This window comes from Paramormyrops kingsleyae, chromosome 18 (assembly GCF_048594095.1).
Source record: "Paramormyrops kingsleyae isolate MSU_618 chromosome 18, PKINGS_0.4, whole genome shotgun sequence".
In the NCBI taxonomy this organism is placed as follows: Eukaryota; Metazoa; Chordata; class Actinopteri; order Osteoglossiformes; family Mormyridae; genus Paramormyrops; species Paramormyrops kingsleyae.
The window spans coordinates 6,538,851-6,554,566 of record NC_132814.1 but is presented as its reverse complement, the minus strand read 5'-3'; the positions used below and the strand labels follow the sequence as shown (position 1 = coordinate 6,554,566).

At 43.8% G+C, this 15,716-nt stretch overlaps 2 protein-coding genes across 6 annotated transcripts in view; both read right to left on the bottom strand.

Annotated features, from left to right (window-relative positions):
• LOC111833350 (protocadherin alpha-C2-like) overlaps positions 1 to 15,716 on the bottom strand; it is a 110,006-nt gene that overhangs the window by 76,436 nt on the left and 17,854 nt on the right. The gene's annotated exons all lie outside the window — the stretch shown is intronic.
• LOC111834664 (protocadherin alpha-7-like) overlaps positions 5,133 to 15,716 on the bottom strand; it is a 65,560-nt gene continuing 54,976 nt past the window's right edge. For all 5 annotated transcript variants that reach the window (XM_072701992.1, XM_072701991.1, XM_072701990.1 and 2 more), the window contains exon 2: positions 5,133 to 6,512. In XM_072701992.1, the coding sequence (XP_072558093.1) occupies positions 6,471 to 6,512 (42 nt within the window). In that variant the 3' untranslated portion in view covers positions 5,133 to 6,470. The remainder of the gene's footprint in view (positions 6,513 to 15,716) is intronic.

Here is a 15,716-nt window from a genome sequence, read left to right as displayed (position 1 = left end):
TTACTTTTACTATTATTTTTGTGTCTTCTATTCGTCATTTTTAATTACTGTTACTTTAATTGTCTTTTACTTGCCTCTTAATTTTCCATTTAACGGTTGCTTTTATTTGATCTTACTTTATGTAAAGCACTCTGAATGACCTTTTTGCTTTAGGGTGTGAATGAAGTTGCCTTGCCTATAAGCCAGCATCCTCTGTTCTGTGTGGGCTATGCTTAATAAGATGCCTTTGAGTTTAGAAGTTCAGGTTAGATGCATTCATGTGTAGTGGATTAGACTGCTGTATTGCACTGCTTTCAAGGAACACAAACAGCATATTTTCCTAAAACTGATTCTAAATTGCTTAACCAGGATTTGTTGCACTTATTGTGAAGTTTGTCCACCGGCTTCTGGTTTGCTGCAGGACTTGAAAAGCCTTCTGCTTACTTACAAGGTACTACGGGTTCAAGTCTGAGCCTTACACTGATGTAAAATGTTATACGGATCACAGTAAATAGTACGGAGGGGATTGGAGACTGAAGAGGCAGAACTGAGCTACAGATGGTGTGATGAGTCACAGATGGCATGACAGAAGAGAGCACTACACACACACACACAAATGCGCTCGCACTCGCGCACACACACACACACATACACACAAACACTGATACACACTCTCACCTCTTTATTTTTAGCCTGCTCAAGGGAGGGGGGGGGGACCCCAGAGATTTTTTTTTTCGTTCCACTTTTCTGTTGTCTTCTGGCTTTATTTCACTATTGATTTACACGATTGTTGACCTAAACCATGGCAGACGATTATGCTTTACTTGGAGAGGTACAACGTAGCGCTTCTCTGCACCTATGCTGCCTTCTGTCCTTTTATACATTCAGCACATACAGCTGAGCGTGCAGTTTCGGGTCTGAGCACAGAGTCAGCGCTTTATGCTGCACCTGACACACCAGGGGATTAGCATATTCCTGCAGTACCGGATGCTACAGTCTCAGCACGGCAGTTCTCGGGCCCTCTTTTACACGACAGTGCCACCTAGCAGTTTGGAGGGCCAAAGACTGCATGCATACTACTAGCATGAAGTAGGAGAAGATGGATGACAAACTTTATAATAATTATAATAGAATTATTATTATTATTATTATATGTAATATATCTGTATTATACAAGCATACATGTTATAATACTTAATATATCATATTTAATATGAAATATTAAGCACTTCTTTACACAGCGTGTAGTTAGAGCATGGAATAGTCTTCCTGCTAGTGTAGCAGAAGCTAAAACCCTGGGTTCCTTTAAATCAGAGTTAGATAAGATTTTAACAACTCTGAGCTATTAGTTAAGTTCTCCCCAAACGAGCCTGATGGCCAGAATGGCCTCCTCTCGTTTGTAAATTTCTTATGTTCTTATGTTCTTGATATATCAAATTTAATATGCAAGTGTATATATATATCACGTCATATCATATCATATTAAAGTATATTGCAAATATGTTTCATAGCTATATTTTTATAATAAAACAACAAAAATAATAATTATTATCATTATTACGGCAATAATAATAAGAAGAATAATTTTGATTATTATTATTAAAATTATTATTATTATTATTATTGTTATACTTAGAACATTAGTGCATTACTCTACTAAATACCATTTAGGCCCAGTCCAAATGACATTGACAAACTCAGAGATTTGGGGCACATTCCCAGTAAGTCCCTGAGGGCTTAGGGCTGTCCCACTGTAGAACTGCCGCGTGTGTGATGGCTCTCTTGCAGACATTTTGAGCCCTTTATGCAGGCTGTTCATAAGATGGTGTTAGAACGACACATTCACAACCACAAATATACTGACATTCAGACAAATACCACACAAAAGGTGGAATCCATTCAAACAGAAATTCCAAAATAAGAAAATGTATGATGAGTATTAATGATCAGAAACAAAGAAATGTGGCATCCTGCATATTTCCATCTATCAATCCTGCAAATGCTTGTCCTGCTCAGGGTCAATTATATGACTATTTATGGAAAAAATATTAATTAGCCACCACTGTAATTGGATGCTGCATATATTGCAACATTTAGGTAAAGGAATTACATTGTAAGTAAATTAAAGATGCCAGTTAGCGTAACTGCATGTGATTGGACCGTCAGAGGAAACTTGTGGGTTGCTGGGAAAAACAACAAACTCAACACATGCACAGCAGAGGTGGGATTAAATCCCTCTATCGTAGAGTTTCAAGACAGCAATATTGCAGTTCTCCCACATCTGCAAAAATGTGAATGAATATGATGCAATGAATACAAAATTGTCAGTTTTTTTTTGAAGATCATACTACTCTAATTTGCAGCATGTAGGCCTCATTCAGCATGAAGATTTATGGGTAAGATTCTTAGCCTTGTGCCAGTACAAACCTCCTTTTCCACGACAACACGACAGAATGTGCCAATACTTCTTTAACATACAGGCAGGCTGAACTTTCAATGGACTTTTTATTGGATTAAAATGAATTGTAAGTGATGTGGATAGATGTAATTCTCAGTATTAATGAGTTTTAATGACAGCCACGTGGTTCATTCCTTCTAGGCTCAGACCTTCTCCTTCCTGGTGTCATGTGATCTGTTCTCTTAGCAGGGCACAGAAGCAGTGGTAAGGAAACTGGAGTGTGAGGACTGTAGGAGGCAGGGATGCGTAGGTTGTCCTGGAACCACTACACAGCACTGGTTCTGCTACTTACATGGTGTGTTTTCTGTATTCTTACTGCTGTTTGATGGTGCCTGTTACATATGTCTTCTATTTGGTTCATGGTAAAATGTCTGTCAGGAACTTTTTACATAGATATATGTAATTTATACTGAAACAAAAATGTATTATAAAAAAATATTAAATCAAGAATGGCATGTGGAAAGCAGAGTTTGGGTGAGAGCATGAATGTGTGAGCCTGCGAATGTAACTGAGCTCCTGTTATGTACGGAATATATTGTTACTACCACCACTACTACTATTACTATTACTACTACTATTACTACTACTACTACTACTACTACTAATAACAATAACAATAATAATAATATTAATAAAACAGCAATGAAGGGTTTTGTCGTGGCCCAGTGGTTAGTGCCGCTGCCTCACAGCACGAAGGTCCTGGGTTCGGTCCACAGGTCAGGCATAACCTTCCTGTGTGGAGGTCACATGCTCTCCCAGTTTTCGCCAGGGGCTCCGGTTTCCTCCCACGGTCCAAAAGTGTGCAAGATAGGTTGATTGGTGAGTCTGAATTGGCCCTGTGAGTGTGTGTGCACCCTGCGGTGTGTTGGCGACTGCCCAGGGTTGGTTCCTGCCTGTGCCCGTTGTTCCTGGGATAGGCTCTGGTCCCCCTGTGACCCTGGTTGGGATTAAGTGGTCACAGTGATGGATGGAGGGGTAATAATAATGGGTTGGTGCCCCTGGGTTGTTCCCTGCCGTGTGTGGGTTACTAATAATGATAATATGCCCAGTGACAGGCTGTACCCCTGCCTTGTGCCCGCTGTGGCCTGGGATTGGCTCCCTGCTTCCCCGACCAGCATACGTGGTTAGAATATGGCTGCCTTATTGTGGGTTTCATTACTTCCTCACTAGGGAAAAACCTCATTCAGGTTCTGTATCAGGCTCATTTTTCTTACTCACAGGACCGCTGTGTATTACTGTGTGTGAGAATGTGTGACTGAGCCCCCCCGGCTTGCTGAGGATTACATCCTGTAAACATGGAAATCAAGGATACTAAACTAGCTAATCTGACATTTAATTGGTTCACGCTCCCTCTGAAAGGTTTCGGTATCAGTTACAGTATTTTTTCTTCATCCTCCTTAATGTAGAAATGAGGGACTCCCCGTGTTGCCATGATAACCTAGTTTCAGTATCTATGACGACAGGCATACTCTGTGTTGTCATGGCAATGCCATCTCCTATTACACATCCCAGGCACAACTGTAGCATGGGGCTTACTGCAGCAGGCCAGGGCTCCACCTCGATTCCCAGAATGCACTATGTTCCCCTGCAAGCCGGAGCAGCCAATAGGACATTATCAGCCACTTCCTATGTCCCATATTACGTTGTTCTTAAAGACACACGCATATCGTAGGCCTACATGCAGCCAAGGCACAGACACCCACACATAAAGGCACACACACAATCACGTTTCACATATCCATGTATTTGAAGCTTTTTGTATCTGTGTTTTGTATTGGTTTTATGCCTTGATATCATGCTGTAATTTTACGAACTATGTGAAGCACTTTGAGCAGCAAGAGCTGTTATTGAAGTGCTATATAAATAAAGTTGACTTGACTTTTGTATTATTAATAAATATAAAATATTTTTTATGTCAGAATAATAAAGATGGACATGATTATTTAACAAATCTATTTCTGTTGGATAATGTGGTGTCAATGTGCAGCTCTTTTTTTAATGAAAAGGAAGCCTGCAAAATATTTCCACTTGTCTAGGACAGAAGCAAACACAGACAGACATCAGTGTGCAGAGTATTTCCTCTTCAGCAGTGACTATTCTGTATTACTCTCTCTAACGATGTTGTGATGTATCACAGCACACCCATGTAAAGTGCCTTGGGACGATACTGTTGTGAAAGGCGCTATACAAAAATGAACTGACTACAAAACATGAGGAAAACACACTTCCCTCAACGGGTCTTACATTAACATAAAAGCATGGCAGTACATAATTTCATAAAGTTCAAAGAAAGTTGAAGGTGTCAACCATGCATTAATTTACTTCAGACACCACAAATGTCACTGTGCCTTCTGTGTTTTCTGACATAATTTTGACTAGGACTAAGATTTTACGAGTTTATTTACTCTGAGTGAGGTGAGGTGCAAGTGTGTGAAGAAAGCAGTTTGTCGTGAGCTTTTCTGACATCGGTTTTGCGGGCGAATGTAGAATCTGTGTGGAGTGTGGAGCTTCCTAAGGGGACCCTGAACATGAGGATGTCAGACTGCAGTGGGTCAAATCCTCTCCACACATAGGTAACCTGTCAAATTCTCCTTCTATCAATACCATGTTATGTTTTAAGTATCACATGCACTCAGACACACACAAGACACTGAAAATACCACAACTCCTATACAAACACACATAGACGGAGAGATTATGTAAAGCAGAGGTTCGTTTATTTCAATCCATACATGAAATATTTAGCGATTTTATTTACCTACATAGAATAAAGCGCACCTTTACCTAGGAATGGTTGATACTGACCTTCAACCCTTCCTCACTGCCACCCAGATGAAGCCAAACCGCCTGGGAGGACCAGAAATGGCTTGGACAGATGACAGTTTTGTGGAATTGAAGTTAGCCAGTACAAGGACACCACCACAACCACCACGAGGGGACTGAACAAGCCCCGACAGGGCACACCGAGCATCACAGGGTTACCACCCAAGATCTGCTGGCAGCCTCCAGAATCCAAACTCATTCACTGTTGCAATGTAATGCAACAGTCAGTAGCCAGTCGCTACCAGGAAATGTTAATACTGTTGACTGATCGGGTGGCAGATGTACAAAAAAACATGCTCATCTCTTACTAGAGGTGGTCAGTGCTCAGAACTATATATACAGTGCGATTTAACATCAGTGAGCTAATAAAACACCATTAACAAGCAAAGCTACAGAGCTACACAAGAAAACCAAAAATAACAAAATGATATATTATAGCTATGAAAGAACATAGAGGTGGATCTCCTTATAAAACAGTTATGTAAATATACATTGAAATATAAAATCCAACGTGTGATGAATATGTACAGTGTCACATGCGCAGCTCCTGCGTGTTAAAACAATATATGAATTTCATACATTTCTCCATGTTAAAGTTGCGATACTTAACAATTTTCAATATTAAAACCACAATGGAAAACCAAAGCCAGATCAGTGACGTTTGAGCCTCTTTCGGCTAATTAAGCTTAGCACTATTACACCACTTGTGTGTAGTCCAAATAATATCACAGATGAAAAAGTGCACAGGAATATTCACCTGACAGACACTGCACACTAAAAGGCTGACAGGCGTTACAGACTTCACCTCTTTCTCACATTTTAGAGGTTATTCCATCCTGTCTATTTTTTTTTTTCTATACTTATCATCAAATATCACTTCTTAATGCTTAATGCCACATTAAAAGCTACAGCATTTCTCTGCTTTCTGCAATGCATTGCTGGCAAGACGGAAAATATATTACAGATATATTTGGATTTTATATTATAACATGCATGGCAATAACCTTGGATAGCAAACAGAAAAAAAAGGGAGAGCAGAAGGGTACAAACTGAATGAGAGGTAATACCAAATGCGGGGGGGGGGGGGGGGGGCAGACATACAGCTCATGGAGACACTTAAAAACCCAGACAATTGTGAAGCAGTAGATCTCCAGCAGGGGGCGACGACAGCAGACCCAGCCCTTTGATGGATCTGGGACTATCATGCACATTAAATCATGTCTTTGTGATGCAAACGGTGTAGAGAAAGGTTCTGGAAAAAAAGCATAAAAACAGTATACAATGTCATATTAGCCCCAGACAACAGATTTACTTCAAAACAGCGAAAAGTGAGATCTAGGAAAAAAATGTACATTATTCATAACGAATACGTAAATTATGTATAAAATTTAAAGTGATAAGCCCTGTCTCAGGATGAAAGGGCATAACAGCAGCGGCAGAGTTTAGGTGCTGGGGGGGGAGGGGGGATAAAGAAGAGGCTGAAAAATAAGATGAAGAGTCATGAGGAAGTATGCAAAGCCATTATTACATTACAATTACATCGAGGCAACAGTGACATCAGAAGTGAAAAGGCTATAAACATATACTACTGAATGTACAATATGTACAACTGTAATCAGGTGTATTGGTAATTATAAAGCAGGTCAAAACCATTATGTGAAAAGGGCAAGTCGGAATTCAAAGTCACTCAAAAAACAAGAATCGAAGGGCAGAGCTGAAGAGCAGCACATGAACAATGGACTGTATGAGCGAGCGAGCTTCCAGTCTGCTGCAGCCCTCTCCCTGCGGCACACGGGAGACGGGTAACAAGCCTGGGAGCGGATCACGTGGGTGTGGGAAGGGATTGGGGGGCGGAGGAGAGGGAGGCGGGGAAGGGGGGGGGGGGTGAGGCAAGGTGGAAAATCAGGAAGGAGGACACCAGATTATGGTCCATGAAGTACCTGAAACAGAACACAGAAAGCACAAAGGCACACAGAAAGCCCATGCAGGGTCTAACAAAAGGTAAACCACAAATGACCCATTTAAGTTTTATTTCTGTCTCATTTCATTCTCATTTTTCTGCTGTATTCTACAGCCACTAATGACAAATATGGAGGACCAGCGCAAAAAAAACAAAAAAACACTGTCGCAACACCGTCAGCAGAGTGCAAGCAGAACGGGCATATTGCAGTGGCAGAACGGGCATATTGCAGTGCCACGCTCTGGGAACTGGTGCGACCAAGTCATCACTGTCATAACCACGCCCACACTACAATGACCATTGCCTCACCATGCTAACTAGGCTTTCCGCATGATAGGCAGGACAAGGAAAGCAGAAAGACTAAGGAAACGGACAGGCAGAGACAGGAAAGGAAACAGACAGACAAGAAAGAAAGTCTGACAGACCTGCAGATGCACAAACTGGCAGGAATCAGACAGACAGAGAGAGAAAGGCAGAGAAAGACAGAGATAGATGGATAGAGACAGACAGAGACATAGACAGACAGAGAGACAGAGACAGACAGAGACAGTCAGAGACAGAGATATAGACAGACAGAGAGACAGAGACATAGACAGACAGAGACATAGACAGTCAGAGACAGAGACATAGACAGACAGAGAGACAGAGACATAGACAGACAGAGACATAGACAGTCAGAGACAGAGAGGCAGACAGACAGACAGATAAAACACCTGCAGCCAGAACTCCACATCCATCCCAAATCACATGATAAATGCGAAATGATGCCTTGACCTATTCAGCCTTACCACAGGCCTGCTGGCCTTCTGGCGTGTACGGTGTGTGTATGCATGTACACTGTAGTGAGCATAAGAGAGTGACTCTGTGTGTTCATACAGGAAGAAGGCGGCCATCTCACGAGCAGGACCCCTCCCACCTCCTCTCCCAGATCCCACGGAAAGGAAGATCGGTAGCGTGTGCGTGCGTGCATGCGTGCGTGTGTGTGCGTCAGCTGAACTGGATGCCATGGTTACGGGCTCCACCTACCGCTTCCACATTAGGGGGAGAGAGGAGACAGCAGGATATGTCGTGACATTACCAGACGAGAGAGCCTGCGAATAGCAGCCAGTCACCTCCCACCTACACTGAAGCAGTTCGTCGCTTGTCCCCAGCAGAAGATGCAGATTATTTATTCAGCTCCACTATATTCATTCACCCTTCTTGTGTTGCTGTATTTACTGTTTACATACAAATGACACAATGTATCACAATGTATTTTTATTGTAAAAACCTCTCACTGTCGCTTGCTGCCAGTTGCCGCTGTCTGAATGGAGGGACGTTATTTCGTGCCGCAGCACAGCTGTATATAGACAGTATGACAATAAAGCCCTTTGCCGGCTCTATTCCGCTTGTCCTGTACAGGGCTGTGAGGGTCCACAGTGCATCACAGGCGTTTTTGAAAAGCAGAGCATTACGTAGAATATATTTCTACGTAATATTATTAGATTATATGATATTATTGACCTACGGCCAGGAACTGAGCCGCCCTCTTTGCTACCTTTTCTGAGAACTGGAATCTAATTTTTAATCTTCCTGCAGTGAGGCTCTAATCCATCAGGCGAAAATGAACAGTGGCCTATTTTCTTATGACATCACAGCACTACACACTCACCCAGAGGTTATGGGCTTAACAACGCCCGGCATGTTTACTGCATTAACATTACTGTACATGCTTAATATAGACATATCTGTGCAGCTGCATGCATTTTTATGACATCACAGCTTCACTGCACACGCCCAGTGATGAGCACCGCTCTCCGCTCACATGCTGCACCTGCTCCCTCACGCTCCTGCACAGATTCACACCCTCCTCCCCCGGGGAGACATCGCTCCAATTCACATGGATCGCTCCCACCTCCCTGAGTCACTCGCGGTCACCGTGTCCTGTTCTTTCCGGTTTGCATGCTCCCTCTCACTGTCCGCCCTGCAGCCAGCCAATGGCAGCACTCCGAACGGTCCGAATGCATCGCATAATCATATCGCTCTCGTGGCGACGGCACTGCTGGGAGCCACACACACGCTCGCCGCTCCGGCCGATGGCACGAGCTGCGGCACGCTGGCAAGCAGCCAGCTGCCAGCACTCCTGTTTCGGGCAGCACTTCAGCACACGCTATCGGGAAGCTCCGCCCCCTAACGCGGCACAGCTGGAGAAATCCGATTGGCCCAGCTGCAGCCACTCTCCCAGCATCCACACTTCTTCAGAAATTGCTCCCTCAGCATTGCAAGGCCATTGACCAGGTTTTACTGGCTGATTCACTGGCCAAAGATACGGGCCAGCCAGCCAGCCCTCTCGGCGCTGTGGATGATCCCCTGTCATTGTTGTCGTGCTGTTTATCCTACTATGGGGCAGCGTGTGGCTCAGCGGGCTAAGCCTCCGTGAGTCCTTAAGCAAGGCCCTTGACCCCCAGCCCTCCTGGCTGCCGCTACGGGTCACTGCCGAGCTTGATTTCACCCATGGAGAGTCAGATGGGGGAGGCGAAGAGAGAATTCCCCCACAGGGATCAATAAAGTATAATCATTTCATAATTCCCTCTTGCTGTAGATCAGGGCTGCCCAATCACGCTCCTGGAGATCTACCACCCTGCATGGCTTAGGTACAGATAATCAGGCCTTTCAGTTATATCTCAGTATGAGAACCAGCTTAACTTCAACATAGCTGACTCTAAAACTGAGACATAACTGAAGGGCCTGATTATCTGTATCAGGTGTGTTAAATTAGGGCTGTACTAAAGCCATGCAGGGTGGTAGCTCTACAGGAACAGGATTGGGCACCCCTGCCCTAGATGAACCTGGCACTAAACGCCGCTCTGACACTCGGTCCGTTTGCTCAGGCAAGGTACAGATCACCTGGTCTGAGTACAAGCTGACTGAGGATGCCAGCAGAAGCCCTCAGCCGCTCTGGGGCTCTGGCACGGCCTCCTGCAAGCCCATCGCCAGCTCAGGCCACCCCTCTTCCCCTGCAGGTTTTCCCTTGTTACAATTTCATTCTGCTTGAACAATGACAATAAAGTTCTAGAATCTTGAATCTCCTCCAGCTGAGCTGAACTTTCCTCCCAAAAATAAACTTGGGGTGTGATGAATCATGGGATTGGCCTCATTTGGCAAGGGTGCAACCGATGTATCCTTCATGTTAGTGGAGGCAGGGCAAGAATGACATCCGGGGATTTTTACCGTCCTTTGTACTTGAGTATTGGAATTTGAGTATTGTTCTTTGGCAGTGGAATATGACATAAAATGGGTACAACAGAGCACAAGTACAGTCAAGTATGCATATTGGGAAATGCCCCTGGTCCCTCCGAGGCCAGTTCTCATGAAACCACTGCTGTGTTTACGCTCACGGCCTGCCACAATAGCCACACACTGCTCCTTTTACAGAGCAGCTGTTTGCGCAGCTGCGTTGCTTTCCGCTAAAACATATCAGATTGAGGGCACAAAGGCAGAGCAATATGCCGCTGTCCTGCTGGACCCAGAGGACCCATTTGAATGGCTTTTCTACGTGCCACACGGCCAAAATCAGGCTGCCTGAGTGACACTATGAACACCGCTCGAGAGACGCTTGGGGACAGCAGAAGCTGCGCAGAAAAGATGACGGCATCCCAGAAAATGGCGAATGAATGAAATGCTCATGAGTGCAACAAAGCACAGGGCTGAGAACCTGCACTTCAGGGCTCGACACCTCAAAGACAGAAACATACGAGTGGGAGACAGATATTCACACAGGATTCTAAAAACAAGCTGACCATTTCTCCACAGAAAAAGGAAATCCAGGCTTGCTTGAGTACAGAAGATATACTAAACTTTGCCAAAGGCCCTTGGAATTAATAACGCAGAGAGAGTAGAGATGCCTGTATGTACCTGTGAGCCCCCTTAACAGACACTCATCCAGGCACCTTAGGATGTGGGAAAATCAGTGCAGAATGTGCAAGCTTTCATGTGGCTGTGTTTCAGAAGATGTGTCCCATCCCACACACTCCTCTGCCTCATCCTGTATGAGTGTAAGGCCATTGATCTATTGAAATCCATCCTCCAGGTCACTGAGAACTCTGTGGATTGTCCTTACTGCACTGTGACCCCTTTTCTGGGGTTGGTTGTTTCCTCAAACAGCATCTTTATAGCATCCTTCTGTGACCAGTCACACTGACTAAAGGCATTCTCCACATACAGACCATTTAGAGTGGGATTCACATTTACTAGACAACAACCCAGGAAAGTGTGTGTGTGTGTGTGTTTATAACCCAGGAAAGTGTGTGCAGGTGTTTGTGTTTATAATCCAGGAAAGTGTGTGTGTTTATGTTTATAAACCAGAACAGTGTGTGTGTTTGTGTTTATAACCCAGAACAGTGTGTGTGTTTGTGTTTATAACTCAGAAAAGTGTGTGCAGGTGTTTCTGTTTATAATCCAGGAAAGTGTGTGTGTTTGTGTTTATAACCCGGAACAGTGTGTGTGTTTGTGTTTATAACTCAGAAAAGTGTGTGCAGGTGTTTGTCTTTATAATCCAGGACAGTGTGTGTGTTTGTGTTTATAACTCAGAAAAGTGTGTGCAGGTGTTTGTGTTTATAATCCAGGAAAGTGTGTGTGTTTATGTTTATAAATTAGAACAGTGTGTGTGTTTGTGTTTATAACCCAGAACAGTGTGTGTGTTTGTGTTTATAACTCAGAAAAGTGTGTGCAGGTGTTTCTGTTTATAATCCAGGAAAGTGTGTGTGTTTGTGTTTATAACCCGGAACAGTGTGTGTGTTTGTGTTTATAACTCAGAAAAGTGTGTGCAGGTGTTTCTGTTTATAATCCAGGAAAGTGTGTGTGTTTGTGTTTATAACCCGGAACAGTGTGTGCGTTTTGCAGCAGAAAGAGTGACAATTTCAGGCCCTGTTAATGTTAAAGTCTCCTTTTCCACTGAGTCTCCAGCGTGTTTGGTGTCTCTCTGACAGCAAAGCCACTTTCAGCCCCAGTGAGCCTGAGGGTTAGACAGACACCACACTGGACACCTGGTCTGACTTGACCAGCATGAGTGAAAAAGTTGCCAAAACACGTCTCTCAGCTCCAGTTGATGTGGTAATCTCAGCGGCTTTCTCCCTCACACCACGGAAATTCAACAAGCCAAAGGTTCACTTCAGCCATTCCTAACAGCCAGTCAGAGAGGGCGACGAGGGGGGGCTTTCCCACCCCCCAGGCGGAGTATCTGCCAACTGGCCACAAACCCCCCATCATTTTGGCTGTTGCTACCTGCAATGGACTTTGTTTACACCACGGATCCAGTGTAATAGAACGAGGACACAGACGCCAAACAGGACAAAATGGCTTTTTCTTCATATACAGTTTTTTTAAAGGTGAAGCCCACAAGACAATCGGCAGAACCTTTAAATTGCCAGGACACATGGAGGTTTACAGATCTCACCCACCTCAGCAGTCTATTCAGTATAAACTGGAGCCATTCTAGTCTTTCTGTTTCTATAGCAACAGAACTGCCAGGGTAAAAATGCCCCCTCCCCCAAAGGCATTTTGATCACAGCATCCCTCCTCTCTGTTCCTGTGGGGCTGGGGGTGGGGCTCTGCACTCCTCCCCCCACCCCTCGCATTGTGAACAAATCAGGACTGAGAGCCACACCCATAAACAATGCAAGCTCCTCGAGGGGCTCTGGGTATGACATCATCCTGTCAGAGTAATCTTTATGCATGCGCACATACACACCCACGCACATGCACACCCACACACACACGTACTCACAAACACACATTCACAATGCCAGCCTCTCTTACTCAATAGGTGAAAAATAAAAACAGATCTGTAACTGTGATTCATTATGTCATTCCTCTGCTTATTTCCGTCTATTGATTTTCATAAAACTGAAGCAAGAGACCTTCACTTGAATGACATGCCCAAGCACGGCCCCTGCTTTCTGGTATACAGACCACACCCTTTTTCTCATGCACAGAGTACCTGACGTCACATCCACAATGACTGAATTGCTCCGATTACTGAACCGTAAAGCTGTCCTGCAAAGCAGCACACATTCCACCTGACTGCAGTGCAGCTGCAGCAAACCCTGCACACAGCCGGCCTTGCAGCCAGCATAAATCCAGGCTCAGGCGGGTATAAAGGAGGTCACTGAAAGAAAGTGCGTGACTATGGAGAACAGAAACTGGGCGGGGGGGGAGTGCTACAGATTAAATTAGAGCTCGTTTGCTAGGTCATGAGCCACCAGCGACTATGGGGGCGACTGCGTTGAGACTGCAGTTTGATGTGATATAATCATCCTGGCACTCAGAAATGACACATGTCAGTGTCCAGCGCTGAGGCCTCTTGTTTCTGCAGTACAATTACCATATTATTTATACACTGTAATTACATCATACTCCATCCGCAGCAGTGAAGTTCCGGCATGGATTCTATACTGCAAAGTACAGCAAAATGTACTTAATGTGCAGCTGGTTTTGTTTTCGATATGAAACTCCCACCATGTATCACTCTGAAATTATGTTTCCCTGATTGTTACAAGCACCATATGCAGACTATATACACACCATATAACATAGACTACATGCAAGCTGTGAATATACTGTGTGTAGAACATGTAAAGGACTTCAAACTGCATAAAAACATATGCAGACAGTGTGCAGAACATATGAAAACTTATAAAAGACTTTATAAACAATGCAAACGGCACACAGAAGACCAACGTGATACATTTTTTGCTGCACGTCCTGTTTCAATGCCAAACTGCATGCAGCAATTTGCCCAATCTTTCCCAGCCAATCAGGTGCTTAACTGCGTCTCACTGTCTCCATCTTAATGTCCATGTCTTAAAATGTCATGTCTATATTATGCTTATACGCCTTAATATTTATATTCTGTTTATTACTGTATTTTTCATTTGCGACGCGGCCGATGAGAGCGATATTTCCGCTCTGTGTGCGACTCTACGTATCATATATCTGCAACTGCCAATAAAAGACACTTTAACTTTGATGCTTGTCATGTGATAACTGTCAAAGGTGACAGATTCGTTACAATTTACAGAGTGACTTTGGCTTCTCTGCTCTTCTCTGCAAGGCATGACCTACCTCGACAGGCCGCAGTACAGATGTTTTGAATACCCGCCCTGATCCAGTACCTGCACCAGGCCCATGAACTGAAAGGCTATTTCTCTCCCACAGCTCATACCGCACACAACACATCCTGCAGCAGTGACGTGGAGCAGTTTGTACTGATCATGTGACCCGAAATCTATACTGTTGTGTCATGAGCATGTGCCAGAAGCTGGGAGAGAACAGCTGCTCTCTGGAGGTCACCTGACAGTGACCGGCACTGATTGCTGTTCTGATTTCCATTACTAAAAACTTACTATAAACTCATTCCTCTAGTACAAAAGAACTGGAAAAATAAAACGGAAAAAGGAGGTGGGATCTTGTTATCCAGTACTGCACCCAAGCTAAATATACCTATGTCTGGCCATTTTTCTGCAAAAAGTGCTTTTACTATCAGTTTGTTTCTGATTTCTTAACCTGCATAGAATACATTTTGCAATAACTGCCTACTGCCCGCACCTCAGCTGGGAATCCATTATATTTTTATTTTAGGCCAAATCATGCACCAGAATAAATGTGCGCCCTGTGTGGCACAGCATTAGTCACTCCCCAGTGATGAGCAGTGATACTGACTAGCTGGCTTTTGGGCAGGTGCCTGCTCTATTTACAGCTGGCTAAGTCATTTCAGCTTCAACATTATGCTACAGGCTAATAGAACTGAGCAGAGAATTCCATCACCGTGATACGCAACACGGAACTTTAAATGGAGGTAGCTAGTGCGGCCCTGCGGACCCGGCGGCCAAGAAAAGCACCCGGCCCTGACACTGACTGTTAGTGCGCAGAGATATGAAGGCAGCAAGGAACAAGCCCTTTATCTCGGTCAGTAATAAAAGGCACCTGTACTGTGAGTCCAATCAGCCTGATATTCAATAAAATATTCGGCGCAACACATGATTAGAAAAACTAAAACCTGTCACTGGTCCACACACATCGACAAAAAAACCCGTTTAGTGGTAAATATAATCTAAACATTTCAATCCATCCCTACAGTACAAACTGTAATCATTTTAACTATATTAGCATTGTTCAGATCATGCGTTAAAAACCTTATTTATAACAATACTGTGCAAAACTCTTAAGCAGTCAAAGGTCATGTTTAAATCTGTTTATCTGGATAGTAAGTGTAAATGTGCTCAGAGCAAAAAACACAATTTAACTTCAGAATGCATACAAATAAAGCGTAAAATAAGTCAAAAACTAACAAGGATTTCTTCTGTTCTCCAAAAAGTTACCGATATCTAGTTGGACGGCTAGATGAACACAGCTTCAGCTCCCAAACCCCTCCTCAGGGGCACCTCAGCTGTTCCATGTGTTGGTTAAATTTCATCAACAACCCATTTAATTAAATAATTTAATTAGTATGAAAATTCA